Here is a 16,204-nt window from a genome sequence, read left to right on the forward strand (position 1 = left end):
GAGATGGCTCAGATGTTAAGGCACTGGCCTGGTTTGATTCCCCAGTACCCAGGAAAAGCCAGAAGCAGAAGGAGGCGCATGCATTTGGAGTTTGTTTGCAGTGGCTAGAGGTCCTGGTGCGCCAGTTCTCTCTCTATCTGTCTTTCTCTCTCAGAATAAATAAATAATAGTTTTTTTGTTCATTTTTCACTTATTTATTTGAGAGTGACAGACACAGAAAGAAAGGCAGAGAGAGAGAGAGAGAGAGAGAGAGAGAGAGAATGGCACACAAGGGCTCCAGCCACTGCAAATGAACTCCAGATGTGTGTGCCCCCTTGTGCATCTGGCTAACATGGGTTCTTTGGCTTTGCAGGCAAACGTCTTAACAGCTAAGCCATTCCTCCAGCCGAGTAATTTTTTTTAATTGTAGCCTTTCTTTCTTTTTTTTTTGGTGTGATCCTCCTACCTCTGCCTCCCGAGTGCTGGAATTAAAGGCATGTGCCACCACACCTGGCTTGCAGCATTTCTTTTTTTTAAAAAAGTTTATTATTAACAAGATGTTTCATATGGATACATCATGTGTTGGTACCCTGTCTTCCCTCAACCCTGAACCCATTCTGTTGGGGACGCTCCTCAGTGGGGTTGCAGGTATTCACCATGGGATTGTGGGAGCAGTAGTCAGCTATTTTTGGGGGGAGGGAAATTGCAGCATTTCTAAGAATTAATTTGCTAAAGGAATCTTTATCATCTAGTTTAAAATGCCAGTCAGTTATTACTATATTTTGGGTGATAAAAATGAGATAGTTTTTTTTTTCCTCTTTGTATTCTTTTCCTGATTATTTTTTCTTCTTTAAGATAGGGTCTCAGTCTCATGTAGCTCAGGCTGGCCTGAAACTCAATATGAAGCCCACACTGGCCTTGAACTGCCTCCCTAGTGCTAGGATTACAGATGGGTGCTAGCATTCCTGGCTCTCTCTTTTGTTGTTTTAGGTATTGGTTCACACACCCATGTCCTTCTGCATGTTAAACATGTGATCTATAATGCTATCTACCAGCCTAAGCCGTCAGATTTTTTTTTTTCTGATAATGAAAATAAAGCTCACATTGATGCCATGGTTTAACATTTGTCACAGTCATTTTATGTATATGCTTGAAGATAAAAGCTCTTGTATCCCCATTTAGTAGTAAGCTAGCTACACATCTTTTATCCTTTTCTGTCACCAAGTCCTGAGGATTCTCCTTATCTAATATATCTTAGGTACATCTGTGATGCATCTTGGCTCAATTTCACCAGCTTTCTAATGAGATTTATTGAGTCGTAACTGACACAGAATATAAATGTTTAAAGTTGGTTCTATTCTAACTTTTGGCATGTGTATACAACTATGAAACTATCACCACAATAAAGATAGTGACTATATTTATCACCTATAAAAATTTTCTCACAGCCCTCTCTAATCTCCACTCTGGACAACCTCTGAGGTACCTTCTGCCACAGATTAGTTCACAGTATCTAAAATTTTGTATAAATTGAGTTTAATATAATTTATACTATTTAAAAATCTAGTCTCTTTCATGCAACATATTTTGAGATTCATATTTTGCACATATAGTTTATTATAATTTGTTGCTGAGTAATACTATATTATAAAGCTACACTCTTAATATTTTTTATTCCAGTCACCCCTTGATAAAATTTTGAGCAACATCCAGTTTCTGTCTATTACAAATAAAGCTGCTAAAAAAAATGAACATTCCAGTATGAACCTTTGTATGGACATATATTCTCTTTTCTCTTAGGAAAATACCTAGGAGTGGAATGACTAGATCATATGGTAGGTATATATTATTAAGACACTTCCCAACTGCTTTCTAAAGTAGCCATGCCATCTTATATTTCCATCAACGTGCATGAGATTTTCATTTCTTCCATATCCTTGCAAACATTTAGTGGTCAGTCTGTCAATGTTTACCATAGTGTAATGACATCTCATTTTGGTCTTTTTTTTTTTTCCCTAGGTAGGGTTTCACTCTAACCCAGGCTGACCTGGAATTCACTATAGAGTCTCAGGGTGGCTTTGAACTGATAATAACCCTCCTACCTCTGCCTCCCAAGTGCTGGGATTAAAGGTGTATGCCACCATACCTGGCTCATTTTGGCCTTAATTTGTGTTTGACTAATGACTTGTGACACTTGGCATCTTTTCATGTACATTATTAATGGATACTAAATTACTGAAGACTGTAGTAGAAAAAAATATAATGAGAATAATTATTTTTCATTAGCTATGTTTTAAAAAATACTTTATTTGTTTATTTAACAGAGAAAGAGGAAGAGGGTGTATATCTTATTTATTTATTTATTTGTTGGGTTTTTTTTCAAGGTAGTGTTTCACTCTAATCCAGGCTGACCTGGAATTCACTATGTAGTCTCAGGGTGGCCTTGAACTCTACCTCTGCCTCCTGAATGCTGGGATTAAAGGCGTGTACCACCACGCCTGGCTTGTTTTGATTTTTTTGAGGAAGGGTTTCACTCTAGCCCAGGCTATCCTGGAATTCACTATGTAGCCTCAGGGTGGCCTTGAATTTATGGCAATCCTTCTACCTCTGCAACAGAGAGAGAAAGAGGAAGAGAGAGAGAGAGAGAGAGAGAGAGAGGGAGAGAATGGGTGCGCCAGGGCCTCCATCCACTGTGAATGAACTCTAGACGCGTGTGCCCCCTTGTGCATCTGGCTAACGTGGGTCCTGGGGAATTGAGCCTTGAACTGGGGTCCTTAGGTTTCACAGGCAAGCACTTAACCACTAAGCCATTGCTTCAGCCATTTCTGTCTCTTTCTGCTTGCAAATAAATTTAAAAATATCCTTTAAAAAATTTACATCACAGGGGATGGAGAGATGGCTTAGAAGTTAAGACATTTGTCTGCAAAGCCAAAAGATACTGGTTCAATTCCCCAGGACCCACATAAGCCAGATGCACAAGGAGGTGCGTGTGTCTGGAGTTTGTTTGCTGTGGCTGAAGGCCCTACCATGCCCATTCTCTCTCTCTCTCTCTCTGCCTCTTTCTCTCTCTCAAATAAATAAATAAATAAAATTTTAAAAATTAAAAACTCAAAAATAAATAAATTAGTTTTAAAAAAAGGGACTGGAGAGATGGCTTAGTGGTTAAGGCACTTGCCTGCAAAGCCAAAGGACCTAGGTTTTATACCTCAAGACCCACATAAACCAGATGCACAAGGTAGCACGTGTATCTGGAGTTGGATTGCAATGGCTGGAGGCCCTGGTGTGCCATTCTCTCTCTCTCTCAAATAATGAAATAAGTAAAAATAAAATATGAAATAAGTAAAGCCGGAGTTTGTGGTGTGAATTGTATCTCTATAAAGTGCTACAGAGTAAGTTCCATGTCAGTCTGGGCTAGAGTGAGACCCTGCTTCAAAAAACAATCAAACAGGGCTGGAGAGATGGCTTAGTGGTTAAGCACTTGCCTGTGAAGCCTAAGGACTCTGGTTCAAGGCTCGACATACCCCAGGACCCATGTTAGCCAGATGCACAAGGGGGCGCATGCGTCTGGAGTTCGTTTGCAGTGGCTGGAGCCCCTGGCACGTCCATTCTCTATCTATATATCTGCCTCCTTCTGTCTGTCACTCTCAAATAAATAAATAAAAATAATAAAAAATGTAATTATAATTAAAAAAACAACCAAATACACCACACACACACACATACACACACAGCTGGGGATGTGGTTAAGCTGATACAGTGCTTGCCTACCATGTACAAAAACCGTGGACTCAGTCCCCAACACTACATAAATGGGGGTATGGTGGCACACACATGTAATCTGAGCACTACATTGCAATTTATTCATGGCTTTGCATTTAGTAAGTGGTGTTCAAACCAAGGCACTTGATTCCAAAGCTGACATTTGTAACTGCTGGACTATATTTGTCTAGCTCACCAAATGGCTGACTAAAAATTGACCAGGTGACTAGCTAACTGAGTAATAGCTATGTGAAGGAGACTCCAAAAAGGTACTGGCAACCTTCCTGCCAGACATAGTTCTCTTCGGATGTGGGTTTGAAACCGCCAAAGTAGATGAGGACTTCATTTGGAGGCGCCACAAGTCCATTAGAGAGAAAGATACTGACTCAAGAGCTTGTTTCTTATTGCTTATTTTTTGTTTCCTGGCAAGAGAAAGGATTGGCCAAGGCCCAGTATCTGCCGTGGCGCATCCCTGGAGGAGAGCCACGGCCCAAGTGCTAGGAGTCATACGCATTGCCCCTTCTGCCCGTGCGCCCGTACCCCAAGTACCCACATGACTCATACCTTCATTTTCTACTCAGATGTCACTTCGCTGGAGTGACACCTTCCCTCGTTAAAAGCACTGTTCCTTTTACTTTTACCCTCTTACTGGCTTGTTCTCACTTCATTGTGCTCATCACTTCGACATATGTTTATGGTGTTTTCCTTCGTCTCTCCTCGCACAACATAAGCACCAGAAAATCCGTGATTCTCTTTTGTACTTTGTTGCATTTTTAGTCCCTAGAATAGTGCCTAGCACGTCATAGCTGCTTAATAAGCACCCTCCCCGGTCCCGAATGAAGTAGTTTGGAGTTGGAGACTGTCTACTTTCAATTCACCGAGCCTCAGCTCAGTTTCCTTGTCCCTGGACATGACCCTTGAACTCGAGACAAGCTAGGGTCGGTGTTCTCCGACTCACATGTTGTAGCTATGTGTGCCGTTCTTCTTTCTTCTTCCTATCCAAATTTTGACTACTCTTTTAATATCAACTCTTTTCTGAAAAAAAATATTACTGTTTGTATTAAATCCTAGGTCTTTTCAAATGCATTTTCATGGGCTCATTGATTCAACAACTCTGGGAGATAGGCATTGCTAGATTGAAAACTACCTGGAGATGGGGATCTCTTTCTTGTCATTATTCTGCTCACAGTGCCTCCCTTGAAGTAGTGTAAAATAAATGCTCATTGGCTGACAGAATGAATATCTTACAGAAAGGAGAATTGTGGTTTCAGTACTTTTTCCAAGTTGGTCCTTGGCAAATAGGAATGTAAGTCAAGGTCTTAAGCTTCAAATTCATTGCTTTTTCTAATATATTTTATAAACAAATCCAGCAAGGTCAGCATAGTGGTGCATACCTGTAATCCTAACATTTTGAAGTCAGGAGGAGCAGTTCAAGACCAGTGTCAGGTACATAGCTAAGGTCATGTCTCCAAAAAGGAAAATAAATTCAAGTCATCCTTGGCCACATAGCAATTTTGAGGCCATCTTTGGCTGCATGAGATCCTGTCTAAAAAACAAAAGCAACAACAAAATCAGAATGAGACAGTAGACTGAGGCTTACCATTTAGGCTCTTGACTCTTAGGGACAAGAAGGCCTGATGCCTCAGCTGAACTGAGATCATGTTGGAAGTTAAAGTCGCTGTCTGAGAAACAGCCAGCACACAGGGTACAGCTCCTTATGACTTATGTTGTTAAGACTGCAGTGACTCCGGGCGGATAACACTGGGCTGCCAAGTCCTGCCTGGTGGGGCTGCTGCCTAAGTAACAGCATGATACATAGGCTAAAGCAAACAAATAAAAAAAAACTGCCTTGAGACCTGGGTGTGGTGGCACATGCCCGCCATCCCAGCATTCTGGAGGTGCAGGCAGGAAGATCAGAAGCTCAAGGGCAGCCCCAGTGGCATAAGGAGGCTAGTCTGGGCTACTAAGACCCTGTCTCAAAAAACAACAATACGAGGTTGGAGAGATGGCTTAGTGGTGAAGGCGTTTGCCTGCAAAGCCAAATGACCTAGGTTCGATTCCCCAGGGCCCATATAGACCAGGTACACAAGGTGGCACATGCGTCTGGAATTTGTTTGTAGTGGTTGGGTGCCCTGGTGTGCCCATTCTCTCTCTGTCTCTCTCTTCTCTCCCTCCCTCACCCTCTCTCTGACCCTTTCTCTCTCTCAAATAAATAAATAAATGGTGGGGGGGGGCACTCTTAGCCAGGCGTGTGGCACATGCTTTTAATCCCAGCACTCGGAAGGCAGAGGTAGGAGGATCACCATGAGTTCGAGGCCACCCTGAGACTACAGAGTGAACTCCAGGGCAGCCTGGGCCAGAGTGAGACCCTACCTTGAAAACCAACAAAAAACAGTCTTGAGGTTTCATAAGACACACTAAAACCATTTTCTTTCCCCTACCACTTAGTTGTATAGGGGCTGACTGATAAGAATCATCCTTATTGGAGTATTGATTCCACTAAGAGACTGCCACAGTTTAGCATTTTGAGCAGTGTTTCTAGCTGGGGCAGCTTTGACTTTCAAGGAACCTATAACAGCATCCAAAGTCAAACACTTTTTTAAAAATTAAAATTAAAATTAATTAAAATTTTTTTTTGAGGTAGGGTCTCATTCTAGCCCAGGCTGACCTGGAATTCACTATGGAGTCTCAGGGTGGCCTCAAACTCATGACAGTTCTCCTACCTCTGCCTCCCAAGTGCTGGGATTAAAGGTGCATGCCACCATGCCAAGCTTTAATTTTAATTTTTATCTATTTGCAAGAGACAGAGAAAGAGAGGGACAGAGGGAGGGATGAGAGAGAGAGAGAGAGAGAAAATGGGACACACCAGGGCCTCCAGCCATTGCACAGGTCCTGGGAAATCAAACCTGGATCCTTTGTAGGCAAGCGCCTCAACCACTAAGCCATCTCTCCAGCTCGACACACACTATAGTTGTCACAACAGGCTGCATGCTAATGGTATCTTGTGGGTATCAGCCAGGATTATTGTGAAACATCCTGCACTAATGTGTAGCCCAGTCCCCTCAGCAAAGAAACTGCCATTCGTAGTATCGCTGGGGCAGAGGCCGAGCAACACTGGTCTAGAGTGACTCTTGCTTGTCTCCACGGCTGTGGCGGGTGCTGATGGAGGAGTTACTGCGTGCCAAGAGTCTGCCCAGGCTTGTGCTAAGGCGTCCTCTTCATAGACAAAAGGCCCTTGAAGCACCGCTAGCCTCTGGCTTTTCTAGAACAAAAAAGTGCCTTCCTTCTACCCTGTGTGCCAACAGAAAGGCCTCTTTGTGCTTCAGTGGCAGCAGTTGCAGGAGTGTGTTGTTCTCTGTGTTCTACAGGCTAGCACTTGCCTGCCTGCCTCGTGTGTTCTCTCTCTCCATGACTGGGCACTCCGGACCATAGCGAAGGGCCACATGTCTAATGTATGAAGACATGTCGTTATTTTCAGGAGTAATGGCATTCTACTCTCCTCAGAACTTCTCTCAGCCCTGCCACTATTATCCTTCTGAAGCCCCAGGGTTTGAATGTATCTCTTAGAAATTATTTTGTTTCTTTTCTTCCAATGTATTGTAGACTGGGAAGAGAAATTTAACCAAGCAGAGACTGGACACCCTTTGAGTAAGTGTCCAGGGTCTTGTCTTCCGGGGTGCCGTCTTGGAGCGCTTTACACTTGCCTCATTGCCTTCCCCTCCCCACTCTCCCTTCCACCTCGGTGCCTCTGCAAATGGTCTAAGCTGCCTTCAAAGCCACTTAGCATCACAGCTTTCATCCCCAGCTCTATGGCATCTTCTTGATGGCACTGAGGTTGGATCATTTTGCCTTCAACTTGTTTTTCAGTTAAATGTCTTTCTAGCTGTCTGCTTTGTTATCATGCGCTCAGTTCCACTGTGGTTGAATTAGGAGGAGGGAGAGAGAGACAAGTCCCTAATTTTCAGCATCTCTAGCTTATGTGAAAATATAGAAAGAACCTAAGATTAGGTATGAAGTATGCTTAGTAGAATACCACATTTTTTTAAAGATAAAGGTCTCCCTTTGGAGTGCCAGTGGTCTTGAACTTTAAATCCTTCTGCTTCAGTCTTCCAAGGGCCGAGATTATAGGTATGCTGTACTAGACTCTGCTTGCTTCTTTTTTTAAAGGTGTGTGTCTATGCACACTTGTCTCTCTGTGTGTGTGTGTGTGTGTGTGAGATGCAGAACTAGGCAGGTAGAGAGAGAAAGAGAGAGAGAGAGGATGGGCATACCAGGGCCTCAGCCACTGCAAACGAATTCCAGACGTGTGTGCCCCCTGTGCATCTGGCTTATGTGGGTTCTGGGGAGTTGAACCTGGGTCCTTTGGCTTTGTAGGCAAGCACCTTAACCACTAAGCCATCTCTCAAGGCCCCCCCCACCTTTTATTTTTGAGAGTGAGTTTAATGTCCAGGCTGACCTTGAAATTTCCATATAGCCGATGTTGACCCTCAGCTCCCGATTGCTTTGCCTTCACCTCCCACATGCTGAACAACAGACATGCAGCATGATGGCCAGCAAACTGAGTGGTTTCCGCATGGGTGTGTATGAGGTGTGTGTGTGTGTGTACAGGTGTGCATGTATGTGTGGAGGCCAGAGGCTTCCTTTAGGTGTCTTCTGATACTGTCTACCTTGTTCTTTGAGACAGGGTCTCTTGCTGAACGTAAAGTTCACAAATTTGGCTAGAATAGCTGGTCAATGAGTCCCAAGGATTTTGTCTCTGTCTTCCCTGCCGTGGGTTACAAACATCATTCGTCATGCCTGACATTTGTTTTGTACCTCTTTTTGTTTGTTTGTTTGTTTGTTTCTCAATTTTTATTAACATTTTCCATGATTATATGAAAAGTATCCCATTGTAATACCCCCCCCACTTTCCCCTTTGAAATTCCATTCTCCATCATATCCCCTCCCCATCTCAGTCAGTCTCTCTTTTATTTTGATGTCATGATCTTTTCCTCCTCTTATGATGGTCTTGTGTAGGTAGTGTCAGGCACTGTGAGGTCATGGAGATCCAGGCCATTTTATGTCTGGAGGGAGCACGTTGTATGGAGTCCCACCCTTTCTTTGGCTCTTACATTCTTTCTGCCACCTCTTCCACATTAGACCCTGAGCCTTGGAAGGTGTGATCGAGATGTTACTTAGTACTCCACTCCCTTCTTTCCAGCACTATGACACCTTCTGAGTCATCCCAAGGTCACTGCCATCTGAAAAGAGAAGATTCTCTACCCAAAGTGAGAGTAGCATTAATATAAGGGTATAAATATTAAGAGAAGTGCTTACTGGGCAGTTTGATAAGCATACTATATACATTTTTCCAGATATAAGCAGATGTTACACCCCTGGGGCTCATGACTACCCCTGTTTTAAGTTTTCAGTATCAGGGATGTGTTTCCCCCCATGGAGCGGGCCTCCAGTCCAGTTGGAGGGCAGTTGGTTTCCACCATGACAGATGTGCCACTATTGCACCTGTTGGCTCATTTGGGCTGGCTGGCCAATTATAAGGCTTGCAGTGTCCACTGTTGAGCATCTTCACTGGTGGTATCTCTTTCTCCCATTGAACTACATGTAGAATGGCTTCTTCCAGCTTTCTGTCAGTTGGTCTACATGGAGGAGATTATCAGCTCAGTTCCAGCAGGATTTCTCAGTGGCCTTGCAGCCCAAGTATGTGAAGTCTTCAGCAATAGAGTCTTACCATCTATTCCTGGTGGGAAACCAAGGGCCTCGGCAATGGCCTATAATGTTTTGGGGCCATCAGGGACCTCCCTAGCCAACAACTCACTGGAGGTATCCCATCCCTGGCACTGAAAATTTTCTAACAATGATCTATGGCTCCTGAGTGTTCCATTGTCCAAAACTGGAGGATTTCATATGATTTATTTGCATTTTGATTAGCCCTCCCTCCACCTTTCCTTTACTCAGTCTCTTCCCCTGACCTCACTTTGGGCCTTTTCACCCCCGTTAATCCATTCTTCTACTTGCATATATACAATACCAACCTATTAAGTACCCTCCTCCCTTCCTTTCTCTTCCCTTTAATGACATTTTTTAAAATATATTTTTTATTTATTAGCAAGCAGGTAGAGAGAAAGAGAGAGAATGAATGAATGAATGAATAAGTGAATGAATGGGTGTGTTAGAGCCTCTAGCTACCGCAAACAAACTCTAGATACATGCACCACTTTGCACATCTGGCTTTATGTGACTACTGGGGAACTGAACCTGGGGTGTTAGGCTTTGTAGGCAAGCACCTTAATTGCTGAGCCGTCTCCCCAGCCCCCTGCCTAGCATTTTCACATGGTGCTGGGCTCTGGATTCAGGTTCTCAGTTTGGGCAGCAGCACGTTACCCACTCGGCCATCTCCCTAGCCTGAGTTGAATACTTTTTTCAGAGTTGATCAACATTTTTTAACTTTCTGTGGACCACCTCCATTCATATGTACATTGTACTCTCATCATAATCCCCTCCCACTACTCCCCTTTCTCTCCTCTTCCCTATCCCCACTTGACCCCTTCTTCTTTCCAACTAGTCCCTCTTCTCTCTTGATCTTGTCATTTTGGGGGGCACTCATATTATGTAGGTTTTCCACTGTGAGGTCATGAATGTAATGATCATTTTGTATCTGGAAGACAATATTCCAAGACACTCCTCCCCTTCCTGTGGCTCTTACATTCTTTCAGCCTCCTCTTCTCTGCAGCCCATTGTTGATGGAGAAAAGTCATCAGCAGTATTAACCAAGCTGTGTATTTTAAAGGGAGTTTTATTGATGCTATTTGGAAGCCCATAATACAAACATTTCTAGAATGTCTCCACAGTTAGGGAAATTATTAATTTGTTTAGAACATAGTGAAAGTATGAAAGGTGAAGAGAATACACTGTAAGAGAGCAGCAGGCTCCCTTGAGAACACTCAGGAACTGCAAACTACTGTTTGAGTAAATTCTCATCAATCCCATTGTATATGAAGCTTTTGCTTTAAAAACAGTGGATGAGAAAAAATAAAATAGGATATGGTCCGTACCTCCAATGTTTCCTGAATATTAAAAAGTAATAGACAACATTTTTTTTGTTGTTGTTGTTTTGAGGTAGGGTTTCACTAGAGCCAGGCTAGCCTGGAGTTCACTATGTAGTCTCAGCGCGGCCTCTAACTTACAGCAGTCCTCCTACCTCAGCCTCCTAGTGCTGGGATTAAAGGCATATTATTTTTTATAATATTTTGTTTTATTTATTTACTTATGTGAGAGAGGGGGCCCTCAGGCCACTGCAGATGAACTCTAGATGCATGCACTACTATGTGCATCTAGCTTACATGGTTCTGGGGAAACAAGCCTGGGTCCTTAGGCTTTTCAGGCAAACACCTTAACCACTAAGCCATCTCTCCAGCCAAGGTATATTCTATTTATTTATTTATGAGGAGAGAGAAAGACTTGGCGCTCCTGGGCCTGCAGCTGCTGCAAAAACTCCAGATGCATGTGCCCCCCTTGTACAGCTGGCTTGTGTAGGTCCTGGGGAATTGAACCTGGGTCTTTTGGCTTTGCAGGCAAACACCTTAACTGTTAAGCCATCTCTTCAGCCTCCCCCCACCTTTTTTTTCATGGTAGGGTCTCACTCTGGCCCAGACTGACATGGAATTCACTATGTAGTCTCAGGGTGGCCTCAAACTCACAGCAATCCTCCTACCTCTGCCTCCCAAGTGCTGGGATTAAAGGTGTGCACCACCACGCCCAGCTTTTTTTAAGCTGTATTCTTTTTTTTTTCATAATGGTTTATTTTTTTAAGATTTTAAAATTTATTTTATTTATTTATTTGAGAGTGACAGAGAGAAAGAGGCAGATAGAGAGTGAGAGAGAGAATGGGTGCTCCAGGGCTTCCAGCCACTGCAAACAAACTCCAGATACGTGTGCCCCCTTGTGCATCTGGCTAACATGGGTCCTGGGGAATCGAGCCTTGAACCAGAGTCCTTAGGCTTCACAGGCAAGCACTTAACCGCTACACCATCTCTCCAGCCCTCATAACAGTTTATTAAATGTTTCTAAATATTGGTAGATCAAGAGATCTTTTATTTATTTCTTTATTTTATTTATTTATTTGAGAGTAACAGAAAGAGAAAGAGGCAGAGAGAGAGAGAGAGAGAGAGATAATGGGTGCGCCAGGGCTTCCATCCACTGCAAACGAACTCCATATGTGTGCTCCCCCTTGTGCATCTGGCTAACGTGGGACCTGGAGAATTGAGCCTCAAACTGGGGTCCTTAGGCTTCACAGGCCAGCACTTAACCGCTAAGCCATCTCTCCATCCCAGCTGTATTCTTTTGAAAGATAGCTTTTGATTTGGACTCTAAGGGAGTGATGGGAGGGAAGATGAATGTCACCGTGTATTATTTTGCACCAAAGTACTGCTTTGTGCTCCCTCCTAGTCAGTCCTGGCTCCAGCAAGCCATTGCTATAGTTGTCATTTTCAGATTCCACGTAAGTAAAGTGGGGCAGTGTATACACTTTTCATACTTAGAATGTTGTGGGCCAGAGAATTGTTAAACAACACAAATATATGGTGAATGTTAAGGTCAACATGACCACAACAAGTTCAAGCCCTGTTTGACATTCTGGAGTCATGGTTTTGCTTGTCTCTTTCCACAGTGTACAACTGGACCGTGGATGAGGTGGTGCAGTGGCTGATTACATATGTGGAGCTGCCTCAGTATGAGGAAACCTTCCGGAAGTTACAGCTCAGTGGTCATGCCATGCCAAGGTCAGGAGGCTGGAGTTTTTTCTCTTTAGGATGTGGGGACTGGATTAGGGTGGGATCTGGCCAATTAAGTAACCTTTCACCCTCCTCAGGGCAGTTTGTAGACAACACCCTTGTCTCTCATCTGTTAGGTGCTTGTATAAAGCATGATGGCAACTTTGTATTCATTCTCTTACTATTTTGTCAGTTCTGGAAATCATACTGATAGCTTCCAGTATTGAATGCTGTTGTGCATCCTAGGCACTTTACTCACATCTTTGTACACGGTATCTGGTTTAATTTGTACATAAATCCTGTAAATTGGGTATTATTGTGTATAGATGATGGGGAGCTAGTGAAGTCACTTTTCCAAGATCACAGATATGGCTAGCTCGGGCCAGGCTGTGATTTGAACCAGGTGTTTAGTAGGTCTACATTCAAAGCCTCTGGTGGTTCTGTTTCCCTCTCAGTAGCTGCTCTTTTATTTCCCAGAAGCCTCGGGGCCCCTTCAGCCTCTCCTGGGTCATCGGTCATCCATTTGCAGTTTACGTGCTCTAATGAAAACGGTTCAGAGGTGGGGAGTGATTGCCATTAACCTTTGTGTCTCTGGAATGACTTCTCCAAGCTGTTATGTTATAACCCTTACCTGATTTACAGGGACAGTATGCTAGAGCTTGGGCGTGGAGTGGGGAGGCTGGAGTATGGCTTGGACCTCTAGTTCTGTCAAACTATTGCCACAGATGTTTCATTCATTGATTTGTCTACTTATTCACTTAACAAACATTTGCTGGGTGCCTGTTCTGTGTCAAGCCCTTGTGCTGGGTGCTGGAGATAAAGATGGCAACAATCTGCCTTTGCCCTCACAGGGTTTACTGTCTGGTAACTTCGTTATGTGTAATATGGCATCTTATTGTGGAGAGGCATCTGGATATGAGCTGCAGCACAGGGGAAGGGGAACGGGAAGCTGTTGGGGTTCCTCCACATTGCAGGCTCCAGCCATGGTTTGCAGGCTCCAGCCATGGTTTGCAGGCACTGCTGTCCACGTCTAGGCGCTGCTGTCCACGTCTAGCTGGGTTGGCTACCCCTCTTCTGCTGCTTGCAGCCTTCTCTTCACAGCTTCTCCCCACTCCCCAGAGCAGTGGTCTTAATGTTTATGTCTCCCCTGTATAGACAGCTTTCCTAGTGTTCTTTTAGTTCCCATGTTTACCATAACTATAACTATATAGTTATATAGTTCCCATGTTTACCATAACTATTCCATCTTTTGGGAAACAGTTTGAACTCCAGTGTTTTATAATTTATTTAAGCTGGTAAGTGGCAGAGCTAGGATTTGAACCCAATTCTGCCTAGTTCTAAGGATCCTGTTTATCTTTCACTGACTCTTCATGCCATATGGCTAAAGATAGGCTTCCTTGATATATTCAGTTAGTTAGGTTTTTTTTTTTTTTCTGATCTGGAACTTGCTCTGTAGTGAACTCACAGCAGTCCTCCTGCCTTTGCCTCCTGAGTACTGGGAGTAAAAGTGTAGGCCAGTTAGGTTGTTTTTTTTAAAAAATTTTTAAATTTTTATTTATTTATTTGAGAGTGACAGAGAGAAAAAGAGGGATAGAGAATGGGTGCACCAGGGCCTGCAGCCACTACAAATGAACTCTAGATGCGTGCGCCCCCTTGTGCATCTGGCTAACGTGGGTCCTAGGGAATTAAGCCTCCGACCAGGGTCCTTAGGCTTCACAGGCAAGTGCTTAACTGCCCTGTTGTTTTGTTTTTGAAGTAGGGTTTCACTCTAGTCCAGGCTGACTTGGAATTCACTATGTAGTTTTGAACTCACAGTGATCCTCCACCTCTCTGATTTCCACATCCTGGGATTAAAGGTGTGCACCACCATGCTCAGCTCTGGTTAGTTCTTTTAAAGAAAACTTCACCTAGCACTTACCACATGCTATTCTTTCTGAGCCTTGAGAACAAATAGATTAATTAAACCTGCCCTGCCTGAAGAAACTCAATATTTATTAGAAGAGGCATTTGAATGAATAGATAATTCAGGATGTAGATTTCTTTCTTTTTTTTTTCTCTTTTCTCTCTCTATCTCTCTGTATTAGTTTTTTTGAGGTAGGGTCTCATTGTAGCCCAGGATGACCTGGAATTCACTATGTAGTCTCAGGGTGGTCTCAAACTCATGGCAACCCTCCTACTTCTGCTTCTTGAGTGCTAGGATTAAAGGTATACACCACCACACCTGGTTTTTATTTATTTTAATTTTTATTTATTTATTCATTTGAGAGAGAGAGAGAGATGGATGTGCCAGGGCCTCCAGCCACTGCAAATGAACTCAAGATGCATGTGCTACCTTGTGAATCTGGCTTATATGGGTCCTAGAGAATTGAACCAAGGTCCTTTGGCTTTGCAGGCAAACACCTTAACCACTAAGCCATCTCTCCAGCCCCCTTTTAAAATGTTTATAATTTATAATTTATTTATTTGCACTGAAAGAGAGAGAGAGAATGAATGAATGAATGAATGAATGAATATGGGCATGCCAGGGCCTCTAGCCACTACAAGCCAGATTGCACGTACCACTTTGTGGATATGACTTATGTGGGTACTGATGAATTGAACCTGGGGCATTAGGTTTTGCAAACAAGTGCCTTAACCATTGAGCAATCTCTCTAGCCCTCTTTTTCATTTTTATATTTTTATTTATTTGCAAAGAGAGAGGGGGAGAGAGAGAGAAAGAGAATGGGCCTTCTAGGGTCTTCTGCTACTGCAAATGAACTCCAGTGCATGTGCTGTTTTGTGCATCTGGCTTTAGGTCGGTACTGGGGCGTCAAACCCAAGTCGTCAGGTCTGGCAGGCCTGAGCCATTTCTCCAGCCCCCAGGATGTAGGTTTCTTTCTTGATATTCATAGAAATAACAGTGTTGCTTTATGGGTAATCTTATTAGAAGGGAAGGCTGTGGCTTGGGTTAAAACTGTAAGACAAAGGATAAGAAGTCAACTGTCCATGGGGTGGCGTTCACACCTGGGACATACAGGTCCTGGCTTTGAACCTTGAGCACTACACACCAAGTCAGCTCTCAGGGCATGGATTGATGTAGCCTTCTTATGTCTGGGATTAGAACCAAGACCAGATCCAGCCAGGAAGGGCACAGGAGTAGAAAGTGGCGAGCACGGGCTGAAGAGATGGCTTAGAGGTTAAGCACTTGCCTGTGAAGCCTAAGGAGCCTGGTTCGAGGCTTGATTCCCCAGGACCCACATAAGCCAGATGCACAAGGTAGCGCACGCATCTGGAGTTTGTTTGTAGTGGCTGGAAGCCCTGGTGCACCCATTCTCTGTCTGTATCTATCTGCTTCTTTCTTTCTCTTTCTGTCGCTTTCAAATAAATAAATAAAAATAAAAATAAAAATAAATGAGCTGGAGAGCTGGCTTAGCGGTTAAGCGCTTGCCTGTGAAGCCTAAGGACCCTGGTTCAAGGCTTGATTCCCCAGGACCCACGTAAGCCAGATGCACAAGGGGGCGCATCCATCTGGAGTTCGTTTGCAGTGGCTGGAGGCCCTGGTGCGCCCATTCTCTCTCTCTCTACCTGCCTTTGTTGCTCTGTCTGTCGCTCTCAAATAAATAAATAAATAATGAACAAAAATATTTAAAAAAATATTTTTTAAAAAAAGCAAATGGCAAGCTGTGACACTTTAGTGACAAGAAGCATGAAGATTCCTT

At 43.5% G+C, this 16,204-nt stretch overlaps 1 protein-coding gene across 4 annotated transcripts in view; it reads left to right on the forward strand.

Moving 5' to 3' along the window:
* Stim1 (stromal interaction molecule 1) overlaps positions 1-16,204 on the forward strand; it is a 231,464-nt gene that overhangs the window by 181,450 nt on the left and 33,810 nt on the right. For all 4 annotated transcript variants that reach the window (XM_045145675.1, XM_004650978.2, XM_045145674.1 and 1 more), the window contains exon 4: positions 12,404-12,515. In XM_045145675.1, the coding sequence (XP_045001610.1) occupies positions 12,404-12,515 (112 nt within the window). The remainder of the gene's footprint in view (positions 1-12,403; positions 12,516-16,204) is intronic.

Source organism: Jaculus jaculus, chromosome 3, assembly GCF_020740685.1.
Source record: "Jaculus jaculus isolate mJacJac1 chromosome 3, mJacJac1.mat.Y.cur, whole genome shotgun sequence".
Classification (NCBI taxonomy): Eukaryota; Metazoa; Chordata; class Mammalia; order Rodentia; family Dipodidae; genus Jaculus; species Jaculus jaculus.